Below are 19,676 nucleotides of genomic sequence, written 5' to 3' on the forward strand. Positions count from 1 at the left end.
TTTATTGCCTTGTGGTCTGAGAAGATGCTTTGTAATATTTCGATGTTTTGGACTCTGCAAAGGTTTGTTTTATGACCTAATATGTGGTCTATTCTAGAGAATGTTCCATGTGCGCTGGAAAAAAAAGTGTACTTTGCAGCAGTTGGGTGGAGAGTTCTGTATAAGTCAATGAGGTCAAGTTGGTTGATTGTTGTAATTAGATCTTCCGTGTCTCTGTTTAGCTTCTTACTGGATGTCCTGTCCTTCTCCGAAAGTGGTGTGTTGAAGTCTCCTACTATAATTGTGGAGGTATCTATCTCGCTTTTCAGTTCTGTTAAAATTTGATTTATGTATCTTGCAGCCCTGTCATTGGGTGCGTAAATATTTAATATGGTTATGTCTTCCTGATCAATTGTCCCTTTTATCATTATATAGTGTCCTTCTTTATCCTTTGTGGTGGATTTAAGTCTAAAGTCTATTTTGTCAGAAATTAATATTGCTACTCCTCTTCTCTTTTGCTTATTGTTTGCTTGATATACTTTTTTCCATCCTTTGAGTTTTAGTTTGTTTGTGTCTCTAAGTCTAAGGTGTGTCTCTTGTAGGCAGCATATAGATGGATCTTGTTTCTTTATCCAGTCTGTGACTCTCTGTCTCTTTATTGGTGCATTTAGTCCATTTACATTCAGCGTAATTATAGATAAATAAGTTTTTAGTGCTGTCATTTTGATGCCTTTTTATGTGTGTTGTTGACAATTTCATTTTTCCACACACTTTTTTGTGCTGAGGCGTTTTTCTTAGTAAATTGTGAGATCCTCATTTTCATAGTGTTTGACTTTATGTTAGTTGAGTCGTTACGTTTTTCTTGGTTTTTGTCTTGAGTTATAGAGTTGTTATGCCTTTTTGTGGTTACCTCATTATATACCCCTATTTTTCTAAGTAAAAACCTAACTTGTATTGTTCTATATCGCCTTGTATCACTCTCCATATGGCAGTTCAATGCCTCCTGTATTTAGTCCCTCTTTTTGATTATTGTGATCTTTTACCTATTGACTTCCATAATTCCCTGTTATGTGTATTTTTTTTTTTTAATTAATCTTAATTTGTTTGTTTTTGTGATTTCCCTATTTGAGTTGATATCAGGACGTTCTGTTTTGTGACCTTGTGTTGTGCTGATATCCGATATTATTGGTTCTGTGACCAAACAATATCCTTTAGTATTTCTTGTAGCTTTGGTTTGGTTTTTGCAAATTCTCTAAACTTGTGTTTGTCTGTAAATATCTTAATTTCGCCTTCATATTTCAGAGAGAGTTTTGCTGGATATATGATCCTTGGTTGGCAGTTTTTCTCCTTCAGTGTTCTGTATATGTCGTCCCATTCCCTTCTTGCCTGCATGGTTTCTGCTGAGTAGTCAGAACATATTCTTATTGATTCTCCCTTGAAGGAAACCTTTCTTTTCTCCCTGGCTGCTTTTAAAATTTTCTGTTTATCTTTGGTTTTGGTGAGTTTGATGATAATATGTCTTGGTGTTTTTCTTTTTGTATCAATCTTAAATGGGGTTCGATGAGCATCTTGGATAGATATCCTTTCGTCTTTCATGATGTCAGGGAAGTTTTCTGTCAGAAGTTCTTCAACTATTTTCTCTGTGTTTTCTGTCCCCCCTCCCTGTTCTGGGACTCCAATCACCCGCAGGTTATCCTTCTTGATAGAGTCCCACATAATTCTTAGGGTTTCTTCATTTTTTTTAATTCTTTTATCTGATTTTTTTTCAGCTATGTTGAAGTTGATTCCCTGGTCCTCCAGATGTCCCAGTCTGCATTCTAATTGCTCGAGTCTGCTTCTCTGACTTCCTAGTGTGTTGTCTAATTCTGTTATTTTATTGTTAATCTTTTGGATTTCTACATGTTGTCTCTCTATGGATTCTTGCAACTTATTAATTTTTCCAGTATGTTCTTGAATAATCTTTTTGAGTTCTTCAACAGTTTTATCAGTGTGTTCCTTGGCTTTTTCTGCAGATATCCTAATTTCATTTGTGATATCATTAAGCATTCTGTAAATTAGTTTTTTATATTCTGTATCTGATAATTCCAAAATTGTATCTTCATTTGGGAAAGATTTTGAATCTTTTGTTTGGGGGGTTGGAGAAGCTGTCACGGTCTGCTTCTTTAAGTGGTTTGATATGGATTGTTGTCTCCGAGCCATCACTGGGAAACTAGTTTTTCCAGAAAATCCGCTAAAAAAAAACTGCAGTCAGATCCCTATCAGAGTTCTCCCTCTGGCTCAGGCTATTCAGATGTTAATGAAGCCGCCTGGGGAGGGTGGGGGAGGGAACAGAGAGATAGGAGAGTAGCACCTCAGAATATAGCCAGAGTTGCTTATCTTGCTTGGAATGACTGTTATATCTGAGATTCCCACGGGCGCGTCACCTATGTGTGCTGGCTGTGTGGAGATTGCCCCCAGGGGGTCTGGCCCGCTGGAGTCACGGTCAGATCCTCCGCTTCCAGCCCCACTCCCAGCGTCAAGGCTCCCCTACTGGGACGGTGCACTCTCAACTCCAAAATCAGTCGCTGCCTCCCGGGGACTTCTCGTCCCTCCAGCCGCGTGGCCGTGCCGCCCCCGTGAACCAGGTGGGCCCCCTCCCGGGGTTAGTTCAGATGGGTGGAGTAGCTCCCCGTGCTTGTGCCGCGACCAAGTGTCCCGGCTGGAACGCTGTTCTCCCCACTCCAATACCAGTCGCTGCCTCCCGGGGACTTCTCCTACCGGCTGGGTCCCACGCCGCCCGCGCGACCCGGCTGGTCCCCTTCCCGGGGTTAGTTCAGGGGGTGGAGCAACTCTCCGTGTTTATGGCGTACCTGCGTCCAGTCCAAATCCCTGCGGGACGGTTCCCCGGCTCGGATGCTGCTCTTTCTGCTCCAAGATCAGTCACTGCCTCCCGGGGACTTCTCCTACCGGCTGCGTCCCACGCCGCCCGTGGAACCGGCTGGTCCCCCTCCCGGGGTTAGTTCAGGGGGGTGGAGCAGGTCTCTGTGCTTGTGCCGTACCTGACTGGTACGCTGGCTCCAGGCTCTGGAAACTATCGCTGCTTCCCCGTATTAGTTCGTTCTCCGTCTCTAAATCCGTGTTTGTTGTTCAGGGTTCGTAGATTGTTATGTATGTGATCGATTCACTTGTTTTTCCGTGTCTTTGTTGTAAGAGGGATCCGAGGTAACGTCTGCCTAGTCCGCCATCTTGGCTCCGCCCCAGCCCGGCCATAAATTTTTATCAAAAAGTGAACCAAAAGTTCTCCATTGTCATCTCTTCTTTACTCTTCTTTCATATATTTCCATCATTTTGTATTATTTCACCAGGATTGTAGAAATCAGGGAACTAGCCCATCATTTATGGACCCTGAACCCATTTCATTTTTTTTTCCCTTATTTTAAATAGACGCTCTTCTGAAGAGAAGCTAATGTTTGTAGCTTTAGAGCTTCTTAGTTGATATTAGGGCTTCTAAGTTGACTACTTTGTCTTTTCTAGTCATTGGCTCTTGATTTACTTTGGTTACTTTCACAACCCACTACTGACGTACTTTGCCTCCACATTCAATGATGGCTTTGCATAGACCCTCCAGGCCCGGTCTGGCTGCTTAGATTTTATAAATGGGGACTTTGCAATGTGAGCTGATCTTTATCAGGCAGGTGGGCGCAGCAAGATGATGTTACAGGCTCCTGTCCTCATGTCCCTGTTGCTCTGGGTCTCTGGTGAGAAATAAAAAGTGGTTTAATCCCTTTAGAGAAGTATCTCGTAGAGCTGAAAAATGATTTTAGGATGCAGTGGTAAATAATGGGTCAATTATGTGTGACATCTATTCCACTAAAATGCACATTTAAAAAGATATGTTTTAATGTGCCTATGAAAAAGTGTGTGTATACATGTATGTATGGTAATTGTCTTTTCTGATTGCAGGTGTCAGTGGGGAAATCTTGATAACAGTCTTCTGTCTCCTTGACTGTGTGTCCATGAGGAAAGGTCACCATCAGTACAAGTCCAGCCAGACTGTGAGCAGTGGTACCGGCAGGAAGCAGTACAGGCTCCTAAGCTGCTTATCTCCTTTGCATCCCACTAGGCATCCGAGATCCCTGACCTGCATCGTGGCAGTGGGTCTGGGACAGACTTCACTCTCACCATCAGCAGCCTCTAGGCTGAGGATAAGGCAGATATTGCTGTTAGCAACATTATGGCTGCCCTCTCACAGTGCTTCAGCCTGGAACACAAGCCTCCTCCCAGGGCTGGAGGCCTGTGAGTCTTCACTGCACCAGCTGCTTCCTTCCTCCACAGTCCTGAACATGCATACTTCCTCTATCTGCCCCAGAAGTCTCATCTCCTAGGCATGGAGCTTTCTCTCCAGAGTGTTCCTCCTATTCAAATAGGTCTACATTTTGAAATGAAATATCAAATAAATGTTACAAGCCAACCAGGCCTGTTCACTTGTCCCAGTTAGAGACCACTGGTATGATTTCCCTTCTATCCCTGATGGCACATATTTCTGGATCATCCTCATGTGTCTGTCATTTTAGGTTCCAGTGGGCAGATCCTGCTGAGTAGGTGCCAGAATCTCTGCTGTCCCCCAGAAGAGAAAGTCTCCATTAGCTGCAGGGCCAGGGAGAGTCTCGTCTACACAGACTGGAAACACTACTTGAGATGTCATCAGCATAAACCTGAGGAGGGACCTACAGGCCTCATTTACCACATTTCATCTATGCATGTTCTTTGGATGCTAAACAGGTTTCAGTAGCACTTGCAGACTAATACAGACTAGAAAGAAAGGCCTGGTGATCTAGTTCTGAAAAATCAGCCAATGAAAACCCTATGAATCACAAGAGTCAGATCGTATTGTGATTTTGGGATGTCATGAGTCAGGGGCCCATAAGATGGCAATTAATAACAAGAAAGAACCATGATTTCCTTCAGTCACTCAATGAAACTTGAGTGCCCAAGGGATTAACGTAAAGAGGAATTGACAACTAATGAAAAAAGAACATGGGAAAGCTGTCACATATTTCTAGAGTAGTGGAGTTAATGAATTAGAGACTGGCCTTTGAAAGAATGAGTACCACTGAAAGACATGGAGAGAGGAGAAAAGGGCAGTAAATTTAGAGCTTAGCACCTGAAAACACCTTCACTGACATTGACCAGGAAGGCTTGGCTGGAAAACAGGATCCACGGAAGAAAAATGTAAGAGAGGAATACTACCTTCTGTGAGGGAAGTTTTAAACATGAAGGGACCAAGCTTAATATTGGGTTAGGTCCAGAGTTGTGAGTGGTGATGGCAGAGAAAGGAAAAAGTCCAGTAAAACAAGGAAATAAATTGGGAATATACCAGAGTCAAGAAGGCACAGGGAAGAGAGAACTGATCTTTCAGGGTGTAAAGCACTCTGGGCCCTTCCCCAAATCAGTCACGTGACCTCTTCATGTGAAACATACAGTTTCATGTGATACGAAAATTCCTGACAAAGTCTACAAGAGCTTTTTAGAGCATTATTTTTTCCCATAATTTACATCAAAAGGGAATCCAGAAGAAGCCACAACCCTTAAGTTTTTCCTGGAACCTACAAATACTCCAAGTAATTCGTCAGAAGATGTGTTCCGTGGAGTAGACAGAGCAAGCATGCATGTTCAGGGCTGAGCAGAAAGGAAGCAGCTGGTGCAGTGAAGACTCACTGGCCTGTAGCCGTCGGGAGGAGGTTTGTGCTCCAGGCTGAAGCACTGTGGGAGGGCAGCCATAATGTTGCTAACAGCAATAATCTGCCTTATTGCTGTTATCATACTGCTTATAGTAATAAACTGCGGCATCTTCAGCCTGGAAGTTGCTGATGGTGAGAGTGAACTCTGTCCCAAATCCACTGCCACTGAACCGGTCAGGGACCCCAGATGCCCAGTTAGATGCCAAGTAGATGAGCAGCTTAGGAACCTGTCCTGGTTTCTGCTGATACCAGGCTAAGTAGTCCTTCTGCTCCAGACCATAAAAAAGCCTCTTGTTGGACTTGCTGTTGATGATGACCGTTCCTCCTGGAGATGCAGCCAGGTTGGCTGGAGATTGGGTCATTACGATGTCCCTTTGGCACCTGTAATCAGAGTGCACAATTACCATGCATACATATATGAAGACACTTTTTCATAGGCATGTTAAAATATGCCACTGATATAAGAACATCTAGTGATATGACATATCACCACTTAGTTGGTTCCATTTTGCAAATAACCATCATTTCCCACTATATCTTAAAATTATTTCTCAGCTCTACAAAGATTCTACTCTACAGGGATCAAAGCACTTTTAATTTCTCACCAGAGGCCCAGGGCAACAGGGACATGAGGAACAGGGTCTGTGGCACCATCTTGCTGCCCCCGCCTGCTTGATGCAGATCAGCTCCCATGCCACAGGCCCCGTTTATAATATCTGAGCAGCCAGCCTGGGTGTGGAGGGGCCTATGCAAAGCAATCAGAGAATTGAAAGCAAATTACATGGACCATGGGTTGTAAAACTATCCAGTGTACATCAAGAGCCAAAAATATCACACAAAGTATAATTCTATGACTAGAAAAGACACAGCAATGTATTTAGAAGCTCTAGTATCAACTTAAAACCTCTCGCAGCCCAGTGGATTCCCACTCAGGGCAACCCCATGTGTTATACAGTAGAGATGCTCCATAGTGTTTTCTTGCCTGTTTTCTTATAGTAACAGACTAACAGGCTTTTATTCCAGGGTACCACTGGGTGTGCTCAAACTGCCAACCTTTAGGTTAACAGCCCATCACAACTGCTTGAAGCACCCTTGACTTAATAAATAGCTTCAGTTTTAACTTAAAAACAGTTAAATGTGTTCAGGTTCCATAAATGATGAACTAGTTTCCTCAAATCAACAGTTTTGGGAAGTAATAAAAAAAAATGCTGGAAAAAAATAACAAAGGAAAGGGGAGAATATGGGAAATTTTTGCCTCAATGTTTGATAAAAATTTATAGCTACAAAATGTCTGAGCTGTAAAGACACATGCACGCTGAAGGATACCTAAACGACACTGCAAGCACTTGAGATTAGGTTCCAGGATTATGCAAGGCCAGAGAAATGGAAGACAGGCCCACAATTCAGCCATGTGGAAAGTCCTCAGGGACCCTATATTGAAATAGGGCTCAGGAGGGCTCAGATCCCAAAGGAAGTGTGAACCAAAGAGAAAGTGGAACCTATCATGTCCACAAAGGCTAGGACCTGAGAAGAGGGCTCTAGATTCATTGTGAAAATAAACAGGAAAAAACAAACAGGATTTCCTTGTAAAGTTGTGATTGAATACCAACTCTTCAAGCAGGTTCATTCCAGGTATACATGACCTCGGTGTGCCCGGAGCAGCTCAGTCTTGAAGGAGAGACTCCATCTCTCTTACTTCGGATATGTTATCAGGAGGGACCAGTCCCTGGAGAAGGACATCATGCTTCACAAAGTACAGGATCAACAGAACAGGGAAAGAGCCTCAAAGAAATGGATTGACACAGTGGCTGCAACATTGGGCTCAAATATAGCAAAGGTTGTGAGGATGGCTCAGGACCACGGAGTGTTTCGTTCTATTGTATACAAGGCAGCTATCAGTTGGAACTGATTTGACGGCACATGATAACAACAATATGATATGAATACAAATATGATGCAACAGAAATAACAGAGAACAAAAGGAGTTCTGTTCATACTTCACATTTGGGCATTATTTATTTAAAGAAATAAATGACAGACTTGACATTGTATACAAGGTACAGAAAACTAAAATGGAGACATTTCAGATCTGAAGAAGAGCCAAGTGAATTTCTCAAAATTAGAAATTGAATTATCAAAATTTTAAAACTCAGTAGAAGAGAGACTTCCACTTGTAGGCTAGATGGACTAACAAAGACAAGATTTACACTCATGCATGAAAGAGCCTCAAACAAAACAAAACAAAACAAAAAAACCCTGGCAATCTACTTCTGAAAAAACAGTCATTGAAAACCATATTGATCACAGTTCTACTCATCGCAGACAGGGTCACCATAAGTCAGAATCAACTCAACAGTGAGCAGTTTTTAATCTTACAGAAGTAGATTGCCAGGCCTTTCTTCCAAGGCCCCACTAGTGGATTCTGACTAGTAACCTTTTGGTTAGTAGTCGAGCATAAAACATTTGCTCCACATCACTAGCTAAATCTTTGTTTTGGGCAGAAAATCCAAGATAATATGTGGCCAGTACTGCCATATTCAAAAAGTAAGTCAGAAAAGAGCACCCTACAAGATTTTCTGCCACAACACTGTGCTCTAAGACTTCAGCATCATACTCCCTGGCTCTTGGCATAAATGCCCCCTTGCCAAACCCCACCCTGGGCTTGGCCCTTCTTATCTGAGCCTCATAAATGGAGCCTTTTCTGGGGAGTGGAATCTGAGCAACATCACATGAGAGAGGAGCTGCAGGCAGGTGACACCATCCAAATCCTCAGGCTCCTGCTCTGCTCTGTTCCAGGTGAGAAGGTATTTGCAAACCTAGAGACAGAGTTCTCTCTGCAGAGTAATCCTTCCGTGCACAGCTACAATTCTAAAATGAGATGACATAAATGCTACAGCGACACAGGCCTGTCCACCTATCACAGGTAGACTATTTTGGCTTGATTGCTTCTTCTATCCCTGACTGCACAGCATCTCAGCCTCATCCCCATGTGCGCACAGTGCCGTGTTGAGTGGTCCATGGTAAGGTAGCCATCAGGATGGGCCACACTGCAGTCATCAAGGAAGAATGTGTTCTAAGTATGTGGATGGGACAGAGAACCAACAAGTGTCCTCGTACTCACACTACTGATAAACTAAGCAGTCAGGACAGCCTTTCCCCTGCAATGGCCCTCCTTTTATTGGCTGGAGAATTGTTGAGGATTTTTGCAACTATGTTCATGAGTGATATTGGTTTGTAATTTTTTTTTTTTTTGTGTGTGGTTTTTATGCCTGGCTTTGGTATCAGGGTATGCTGGCTTCGTGTAATGAGTTCGGGAGTATTCCTTCCTTTTATATGCTCTGAAATACCTTTAGTAGCGCTGGTGTAAACTCTTCTCTGAATGTTTGGTAAAATTCTCCCTGGAAGCCTTCTGGGTCAGGGTTTTTTTTTGTTTGTTTGATTTTTGTTACCTTTCTAATCTCTTTTTATGGGTTTATTTAGTTTTTCTACCAAAGTTTAGTGTTAGTTTAGGTAAGCAACATGTTTCTAAAAATTTGTTCATTTCCTCTAGGTTTTCAAATTTGTTGGAGTAGAATTTTTCATAGTATTCTGTTATGATCCTTTTTGTTTCAGTTGGGTCTGTTATGATATCACCCATCTCTTTCAGGTTATTTACTTCCCCACCTGTTTTTTGTTTGTTAGTTTGGTCAATGATTTGTTGCTTTTGTGGATCATTTCAAAGAACCGGGTTTTGCTTTTGTTGAATCTTTCATTTGTTTTTCTATTTCATTTATTTCTGCTCTAATCTTTATTATTTTCTTTCTTCTGGTGCCCGAGGGATCCTTTTGCTGCTCTCTATTTCTTCAAGTTGTAGGGTTAATGTTTTGATTTTGGCCCGTTCTTCTTTTTGGATGTGTGCATTTATTGCTATAAATTGACCTCTAAGCACTGCTTTTGCTATGTCCCAAAAGTTCTGGTAAGTTGTCTTTTCATTCTATGAATTTCCTTATTTGTCCTTGATTTCTTATATAAGCCAGTAGTTTGTTTCTTTGTTTTTTGATTTTTTAAAATAATACTTCAGATGAAGGTTTACAGAACAAACTAGTTTCTCATTAAACAGTACACATATTGTTTTATGATGTTGGTTAATAACCTCATGATGTCAACACTCTCCCTTCTCAAACTTGGGTTCCCTATTACCAGCTTTCCTGTTCTCTTTTGCCTTCTAGTCCTTGTTTCTGGGCTGGTGTGCCACTTTACTCTTGTTTTGTTTTATGGACCTGTCCAACTTTTGGCCGAAGTGTAAATCTCAGGAAAGACTTCATTATTGAGCTGAAGTGTATCTCGGGGCCATTCTTTCAGGGTTTCTCTAGCCTCTGTAAGGCCAGCAAGTCTAGTATGTCTTTTTGAGTTAGAATTTTGTTCTATATTTTTCTCCAGCTCCGTCCAGGACCCTCTATTGTGATCCCCGTCAGAGCAGTCATTGATGGTAGCTGGGTACCATCTAGTTGCATTGGACTCAGTCTGGTGGAGGCCGTGGTAGATGTGGTCCATTAGTCCTTTTGACTAATCTTTCCCATGTATCTTTCATTTTCTTCATTATTCCTTGTTCCCAAAAGGGTATGATCAGTGGAGTATCTTAGAGGGCCACTCACAGTCTTTTAAGACGCCAGACGCTATCCACCAAAGTAGAATGTACAACATTTTCTTTATAAATTGTGTTATGCCATTTGCACTAGATCTTTCCTGAGACCATGGTCCCCGCAACCCTCAGGCCACCAATTTGGTCCCTCAGGGAGTTTGGATGTGTCTTTGGAGCTTCTATGACCTTGCTTGTACAAGTTGTGCAGGCTTCCCCAGTATCGTGTACTGTCTAACCCATCACCAAAATTTCCACTAATCCATTGTCTATTTAGTGTTTTTCAATCCCTATCCCTCCCCTCCCTCATAGCCACCAAATATTGCTTCTTTTTGTGTGTAAACCTTTTCATGAGTTTTTACGGTAGTGGTCTCATATAATATTTGTCCTTTTGTGATTGACATATTTCACTCAGCATAATGCCCTACAGATTAATCCATGTTATGAGATGCTCCACAGATACATCGTTGTTCTTTATCATTGTGTAATACTCCATTGTGTGTATGTACCACAGTTTGCTTATCCATTCATCTGTTGATGGTCATCTAGGTCGTTTCCATCCTTTTGCTATTGTGAACAATACTGCAATGAACACGGGTGTGCATATGTCTATTCGTGTGACGACTCTTATTTCTCTAAGATATATCCCTAGGAGTGGGACTCGTGGATCATATGGTATTTCTATTTCTAGCTTTCTAAGGGAGCACCATATCAGCTTCCGAATTGATTTTGCATTCCCACCAGCAGTTCATGAGAGTTCCGATCTCCTTGCAGCCTCTCCAATATTTTTTTATTTCCTGATTTTTTATTGGTGCTAGTAATGCCTGGGTGAGATGATATCTCATTGTGGTTTTATTCACATGTCTCTAATGGCTAGTGATCGGGAGCATTTCCTCATATGTCTGTTAGCCACTTGAATGTCTTCTTTGGTGAAGTGTCTGTTCATTTCCTTTGCCCATTTTTTAATTGGATTATTTACCTTTTTGTTGTAGAGGTGTTGGATTTTCTTGTAGATTTTAGACATTAGACCTTTGTCTGATTTGTAATAGTCAATTTTTTTTTTCCCAGTCTGAAGGTCCCCTGTTTACTCTTTTGGTGAAGTCTTTGGATGAGCATAAGTGTTTAATTTTTAGAAGAACCCAGCTATCTAGCTTATCTTCTGGAGTTTGTGTGCTGTTGTTTGCGGTTTGTATCCTATTAATGCTGTGTATGACAGCTTCTAGTATTGACAGTATTTTTTCTTCTATGACCTTTATAATTTTGGCTTTGTATTTAGGTCTTTAATCCATTTTGAATTTGTTTTTGTATACAGCGTGAGATATGGGTCCTGTTTCCTTATTTTACAGATTGATGTCAGGTTTTTCTTGCACCATTTGTTAAAAAGAGTGCCTTCTCCCCATTTGATGGACTTTGGGCCCTTGTTGAAGATAAAGTGTCCATAGGTGGATGGACTTATATCTGGGTTCTCATTTCTGTTCCATTGGTCAATGTACCTGTCATTGTACCAGTAAAAGTATGTTCTAATTATTGTAATGTAGCTGTATAGTAGATACTGAGGCCGGGTAGTGTGAGTCCTGCTACTTTATTATTCTACTTCAATAGTGCTTTACTTTTCCAGGGCTTCTTCCTTTCTGTATGAAGTTAATGATAAGTTTTTCCATCTCTTTAAAGAATATTGCTGGTATTTGGATTGGGATTGCTTTTATTTGTAAATCACTTTGGGCAGAATTGTTTTTTTTCGCAGTGTGGAGCCTACCTATCCATGAGCATGTATGTTTTCCCATTTATGTAGATCTCTTTTGGTTTCTTTCAGTAGCGTTTTGTAGTTTCTTTTTATAGGTCCTTTACATCTCTGGTTAGACTTATTCCTAAGTATTTTATTTCTTTTAGGGGCTCTTATAAATGGTATTGTTTTCCTGATTTCCTTTTCATTGTTGTCTTTTTTGGTGTATAGAAATCCCACTGAGTTTTGTATTTTTATCTCATATCCTGGGAATGTGCTGAATCTTTCTAATAGTTGCAGTAGTTTTCTTGTGAAGTCTTTTGGGTTTTCTATGGAGACTATCATATCACCCACAAATAGGGAGAATTTAACTTCTTCATTACCAATATAGATACACTTTATTTCTTTTTCTTTTCTTATTGCTTTAGCTAGAACTTCCATTATAATGTTAAATAGGAGTCTTGTTCGTATTCTCAAAGGGCATGTCTTCAGCCTTTCTACATTAAAGATGATTTTGTCTTTTGGTATTGCGTAGATGCCCTTTACTATGTTGAGAAATTGCCCTTTTTATATTCATTTTATTGAGCGTTCTTATTAGTAATGGGTTTTGGACTTTGTCGAACGCCTTTTCTGCATCTATTCAGATGATCATGTGATTCTTTTCTTTCCTTTTATTAATGTGATGGATTACGTTGATTGATTTTCTAATGCTAAACCACCCTTGCATAGCTGGTATGAATCCTACTTGGTTGTGGTGTATTATTATTATTATTATTTGATATGATGCTGAATGCAATTGGCTAGAATTTTGTTGAGAATTTTTGCATCTTAATTCATGAGAGATATTGTTCTGTAATTTTTTTTTGTTTTTTTTTGTCTTTTCTTTTTTGTGTGTGTGTGGAGTCTTTGCCTGGTTTTGGTATCTTTGGTATCAGGGTTATGCTGGCTTCAAGGGATGAATTTGGAAGGAGCCCTTCCTTTTCTATGTTCTGAAATATGTTGAATAGTAATGGCATAGGCTCTTCTCTGAACGTTTGGTAGGATTCTCCAGAGAAGCCATCTGGGCCAGGGCTTTTATCTGTTGGAGGTTTTTCTTCTTTACCTTTTCTATCTTTTCCCTTGTTATGGGTTTGTTCAAAATTTCAACATTATTTTGTGTTAATTTGAATAGGTAGTGTGTCTCTAGGAATTTGTCCATTTCTCTAGTTTTTCAAATTTATTGAAGTATACTTTTTCATAATACTCTGTTATGACCCTTTTTATTTCAGTTGGGTCTGTTTTAATGACCCCCATTTCATTTCTTATTTGAGTTATTTGTATCCTGTCATGTTTTTCTTTTTGTCAGTTTAGCCAGTGGTTTGTCAATTTTGTTGACCTTTTCAAAGAACCAACTTTTGGTTTTGTTGATTCTTTCTCTTGTTTTTCTATCCTCTATTTCATTTATTTCTGCTCTGATCTTTATTGTTTCCTTTTTTCCGGTGGCTGTGGGCTTCTTTTGCTGTTTTCTTTCTATTCATTCAAGTTGTGTAGCTAATGTTCTAATTTTGTCATTTTCTTCTTTTTTGATGTGTACATAAATTGACCTCCTAAGACTGTCTTTGCTGTGTCCCAAAGGTTTTGGTATGATGTGTTTTCATTCTCTTCTAATTCTAGGAATGTTTTTTTCCATCTCTGATTTCTTCTATTACCCAGACGTTTTTAAGCAGGTTGTTGTTCAGTTTCCATGTAATTGGTTTTTTTCCCTTGGTCTTCCTGTTGTTAATTTCTACTTTTATGACATTGTGGTCAGAGAAGATACATTGTATTATCTCAACATTTTGGGTTTTTTTGAGGGTTGCTCTGTGGCCTAACATGTGCTTTTTCCTCGGGAAATTTCCATGAGCATTGGAAAAGAATATGCACGTTGCAACTGTTGGGTGGAGTGTTCTATATATGTCTATTAGGTCAAGTTGGCTGATTGTGCCCATTAACTCTTCTATTCTTTGTTGAGTTCCTTACTGGGTGTTCTGTTCTTTACTGCGAGTGGTGTGCTGACATCTTCTACTATTATTGTGGAACTGTCAATTTCTCTTTTCATTGCTGTTAGAGTTTGTTTTATGTATTTTGGAGCCCTGTCATTGAGTGCATAGAAGTTTTTTATGGTTAAGTCTCTATGATGGATCATCCCTTTAGTCATTATATACTGTCCTTCTTTATCTTTTATGGTGGATTTTGTTTTAAATCCATCTTATCCGAGTTGGTTATTTGTTTGATATATTTTTTCCATCCTTTGATTTTTAATAAGTTTACATCTTTATTTCTAAGATGTGTGTCTTGTAGACAGCACATTAATGGTTCCTGTTTTGTTTTGTTTTAATCCTTTCTGTCACTCTGTGTCTCTATGAGGCCATTTACATTCAGTTTAATTACTAACAGCTTTGAGTTTATTGTTGTCATTTTGCAGTGCTTTTTTTTTTCTTTTTTGGTGCTAACAATTTCTTTGTTCCTCTTAGTCTCCTGTGCTGAGTTCTTTTGTTTGTGGATCTCTATTTCGTTTCTTTTGTTTTTGTAGATTTTATTGAGACTTTATGTTTTTCTTCTTTATTCTGATGAATGGGTTTTTAGCTTTCTTTGGGTTATGTTGAAATTTACCCTTATCTTCCTAGTTTGAACCAGTCTAATATTATGTGGTATCACCTTGCATTCCTCTCCATTAAAAAGTTCCATACATACAATGTTTATTCCCTCTTTTATTGTTCTGACGTTGTTGTTATTTACAGATTAACCTCTCTGGATCCCTGTTGTAATTCTTTTGGTTATGGATAGTCCTTGAGAGTTCATTTCCTATGTTGGGATGTGGCTGGTAAAATCTTGCATCCTAGATTCAGGCTGTGGTCTGTTGTGTTTTGTTCTCAGACCAAAGGACTCCTTTTATTATTCTTGTAAGTTTGGTTTGGTCTTCACATATTGCCTTAATTTCTGTTAATCTGGAAATGTCCTAATTTCACCATCATATTTGAATGAGAGTTCTCAAGGATATATTTCCTTGGTTGGCAATTTTTTTTTCAAGGTTTTATATATGTCATCCGATTGACTTCTTGCCTGGGTGGTTTCTGCCAAATAATTAGAGGTTAGTCTCATGGTTTCTCCTCTGTATGTGGCTTTTTGTTTTCCTCGAGATGTGCTCAGGATTTTTTCTTTGTCTTTGGTTTTAGTGAGCGTGATTGTGATATGCAGGGTAGCTTTCTTTTGGGTTCTATCCCACATGGTGTTCATTGGGCTTCTTGGATGGTCAGGTTTTCATCTTTCGTGATATTAGGGAAGTTTTCGGTCAGCAATTCTTCAATGATCCTCTCTGTGTTTTCCATTTCTCTGCCTGTTCTGGAACTCTGATCACTTGTGAATTTTTGCTTTTGATTTTATCCCACATAATTCTCAGGGTTTCTTCATTTTTCTTCATTCTTTTTCTGATTTTTCCTCAAACAGAGTTGTAGCCAAGTTTTTTATTTTAATTTTGCTGATCCTATCTTCAGTCATTTCAAACCTGGTCCTCAGCCCTTCTATGGCACTGTCCATTTCTGAAATCTTGTTATTTACCTTTTGGATTTCTAATTGTTGTTTTCGTATGATTTCTAGTTGTGAACATATTTTGGCATTTTGTTCCTGTATTATTTTCCTGAATTCTTCCATTTTTATCTCTATTTTCCATGATTTTGTCTGGCTTTTCCATATATTTGTCTATTTTTTCTCCTCACTTTTGTCTTTTTGTTTCTACTCTTGGATAGCTCTGAATATTAGAAATTTGAATTCCCTGTCAAGTAGTTCTACTGCCTTTTCTTCTACTGCAAAGTGATCTGTTGCTTTATGTTGGAAGCCTACTGGAACCATCCTGTCCTTTTTTTTTTTTTAAATATATTTTGATATTTTCTACTATCTTCATGACATTCAGTAGTTATTTTCCTCCTTTGTTGATTGTAGCCCTTTTTAAAAAAATTTTTATTTGGTTATGTCTGGGTAGGTGGTTTGTGCATTCTGTGTTGTATGCTTCTCCATGGTCATGATACTTTTCACCTCCATATCCAATGGGTAAGGGCAGTCACTCAGCTATGGGGCAGCAGGGCAGTTCCAGCTGAAAGTGAGGGCCTGGGATGGGCTGTGTGTGGCACGTACTAGGACCAACAGCATGGGATATGAATAAAGGCTGGTCAGGTTCTGGTACTCTGTGCCTGTGCTGGTCAGTCACAGTGCATGTAGGCAGGACGGAGGGGGGAGTTTGTGACTTATGGAGCTAATATGGGTATGGGAAAGAGGAGAGAGAGGACAGAGAAAAAGGAGCCAGAAAAAAAAAAAAAAAAAAAAAACAGAAAAAGAGTGCTAAGGTAGCTTGCTGTTGGAGTGAAGAGATGGAAAGTGAGAAATGAAAAAAAAGAGAAAAAGAAACAAATTAACTGGATAAAAATTAAAAACGAATGAAAGAAAGAAAAGCCCCCAGGGTTTCCACTGGCATGGCTGCAAAGACTGGGGAAGTGGCTCCAAGGTTGCATAGTAGATCTGGCTAGAGGGGGTTAGATGTCACACAGCACCAGGTATTCAGAAGACAGGAAAAGGAAGTAAGTGTACAGAGACAGGAACTGAGAAATGAAGAAAGGCAGTGTCTTAGTCACGTCATTCTGCCATAACAGAAATACCACAAGTGGATGGCTTTAACAAAGTTAAATTTATTTCCTCACAGTCTAGTAAGTTACATGTCCAAATTCAGGGCGTCAACCCCAGGGAAAGGCTTTGTCTCTCTGTGGGCTCTGGATGAAGGCTTCCCCTGGTCGAGGAGCTTCTCAGGCACAGGGACCTAGTGTCCAAAGGAAGCACTCTGCTCTGTTGCTGCTTTCTTGGTAGTATGAGGCCCCCAACTCTCTGCTTGCTTCCCTTTCCTTTTTTCTCTTGAGAGATAAAAGGTGGTCCAGGCCACACCCCAGGGAAACTCCCTTTACCTTGGACCAGGGAGGTGACCTGGGTAAGGGTGGTATTATAATGCCATCTGCATACTCTTTAACAAAAAATTACAATCATAAAATGGAGGACTACCACAGAATACTGGGAATCATGGCCTAACCAAGTTGACACATATTTTTTTGGGGGGACACAATTCAATCCATGACAGACAGAAAGGAAAAAAAAAAAAAGAGAGAGAGAGAAAACAGAAAGAAAGAAAAGAGAAATACCCCCAGGGGCTGCAAAGACTGGGGACGTGTTTCCTAAGCCATGTAATGCATCCTGGCTAGAAGGGGATCCCATGCCTCAAAAAGTAATAGAAAACAAACAAAATGGAACAGAACAATGCAAAACAAAACAAAGCAAAAAAAAAAAAAAAAAAAAGCCCAGGGATCCCACAGCATGGTGTCGTGGGTCAGAGGAGCGGTTCCCCAGTTGAGCAGCTCTTCACAGCATTTCAAGAAGAAGCAAAGATTGCACACAGAGCTAGGTGTTCAAAAGAAAGGATAGGAAGGTGATAGGAGGCATGGGTGAAACCAAAAGAAACGGAAAAAAACAACATCCGCAACAGGCAAATATCACTCAGGGAGCTGATCTGTGTGGGTGGGGTGAATCCAAGGGGCCCGGGGCCAAAGCAGTTGCGTCCCTGCCAAGAGGCTGCCGATGGAAGAAAGCAGAGGAGGCAAAAGCGGGAGTGAAAGAAGGGTGAGGGTTAGGAAAACGTATATCGCTGGCTACCGGGTGCTCTGTCTTCTGTTGTGTACTTCCTGAAGCTGCTTTCCCATACTTCCTGTCCACTGATCTCCCACGTGGGTTGGGTGAATCCACATGCACGAATGCTGCATTTCCCGGCTGGCTGAGCCACTGCAACCTGCCAGGAAGGGCGGAAGTAGAGCAGTCAAGAGATGACAAAATGGGGTGGGAAAGCTGTGTATCACTGCTTATTGGGTGTTCTGTCTCCTGCTGGGGCTCTGAGAAGCTGCTTTCCTGTGCTGCCTGTCCGAGTATCTCTGACAGGAGTCCATGATGGTGCATCTGTACTGCACTAGGTGATAGGGGACCTCCACACATGTCTCTCCTCACTCTCTATTCTCTATCAGTTTCTTGTTGCATATGATGTTTGGATGAGTTCTTTATCTCTTCATTTCATATTTTGGGTTCCAGGAATGATGTTTGTGTCTGTTTCACTTAGTTTTTCGGGTCTTTGCTGAGGAAGGATGGCATAGTGCTTCTGTCTATGTTGCCATGTTGGCTGGAAGTCTAGTTCAATCTTAGTTTGGAGCACATAATACAAGATCATAGGTGCCCATCACTGCCATATTCAAAGAGTAAGTCAGAGAAGAGCACCTACAAGATTTTTTACCACAACCCTGTTCTCTAACACTTTTACCATCAAACTCCCCAGCTCTTGCCGTAAATGTCTCTCACCACCAGTCCACCTGGGCTCAGCCCTGCTGACCTGAGCCTAATAAATGGAGCCTTTTCTGGAGAGTGGAAACTGAGCAACATCACACAAGAGAGAAGTTTCAGGATGGTGACAGCACCCAGAACCTCAGGCTCCTGCTCTTCTCTGTTCCAGGGGAGAGGATATTTGCAAAATTAGAGAGTTTTCTATGCAGAATAATCTTTCCATTCAGAGTTACAATTTTAAAATGAGATGCAATAAATGGTACAAAGAACAAAAAACATATCCACCTATTCCCAAATAGCGGTTATTTTGGTTTGGTCGTTTCTTCTATCCCTGATTTCACAGCATCTCTGCATCATCCCATGTGCCTGTCATTGCAGGCTCCTGCCAGCAGATGGCGATGACACAGTCTCCAGGACCCTGGCTGTCTCCCTGGGAGAGACTTCCCAGCAGCTGAAGGGGAGTAATTCAAACGATTTGAGCTCATTGTATTTTATTGAGAGATGTTATAGGCCATAACATGACCTATCTTAGCAAGTGTTTTAAAAGAAAAGTGTTTCCTGCTGTTGTTTGGAGAGTGTTGTCCAAGTGTCAGTTATGTCAGGATGGTTGATGGCCTTGTTCAGTCTCCTACATCCTAACTGGCCGCACTGCATGCTGGACGTGCTACAGAGCCTTTACTACTCTAAGGATTTCTCAGTGCTGGCCGACTCCATGTACCCGGTGTATGGGCCACACCAGTATACCTGGCGCTGGAATGAAGGTCCAGAACTCAAAGGCCTACCAGGTGCTTCCTTCCTTTAAGGAAAAACGTGCATAGTAAAGATGCTGAGGTAGAATGTATATCCCCCTTACACCTTGTCTATGGGGCACACAACAGCTGTCTTATCAGTGAAGGACAATATTTCACGCCATTTTGGGTCAGCTATAGATTGCAGTTCCCAGAAATACAAGCTTCACATCACCTTCAGCTAGGGGACATCAGCCACCAGACCTCAGCCAACATGTTGCCTGGCAACCCAGAAAGAGCTCCCGGGTCATTTTCAGATCCCCTGGCTCATCTTGACACAGTCCCTGGATTTGTGCTCTACTTTGCCAGTTGCTGTTGTGTCAGCTGAGACTCCTGGTGACCCCATGTTTGTAAGAGTAGAACTGGGCTCCGTAGGGTTTTCAATGGCTGACTTTTCTGAAACAGGTCACCATGCCTTTCTCCTGACAAGCCTCTTGTAGACTTGAACTTCCAGCCTTTTGCTTAGCAGC

At 40.9% G+C, this 19,676-nt stretch overlaps 2 protein-coding genes across 2 annotated transcripts in view; both read right to left on the reverse strand.

Annotated features, from left to right (window-relative positions):
- LOC135227689 (uncharacterized) overlaps positions 1-19,676 on the reverse strand; it is an 82,084-nt gene that overhangs the window by 42,165 nt on the left and 20,243 nt on the right. The gene's annotated exons all lie outside the window — the stretch shown is intronic.
- LOC135227827 (immunoglobulin lambda-1 light chain-like) overlaps positions 3,251-19,676 on the reverse strand; it is a 32,619-nt gene continuing 16,193 nt past the window's right edge. Inside the window, 1 exon segment of the mRNA XM_064268941.1 lies at positions 3,251-6,125. Within this exon segment, the coding sequence (XP_064125011.1) occupies positions 5,747-6,125 (379 nt within the window). The 3' untranslated portion in view covers positions 3,251-5,746.

The sequence above is a fragment of the Loxodonta africana genome, chromosome 15 (assembly GCF_030014295.1).
Source record: "Loxodonta africana isolate mLoxAfr1 chromosome 15, mLoxAfr1.hap2, whole genome shotgun sequence".
Classification (NCBI taxonomy): domain Eukaryota; kingdom Metazoa; phylum Chordata; class Mammalia; order Proboscidea; family Elephantidae; genus Loxodonta; species Loxodonta africana.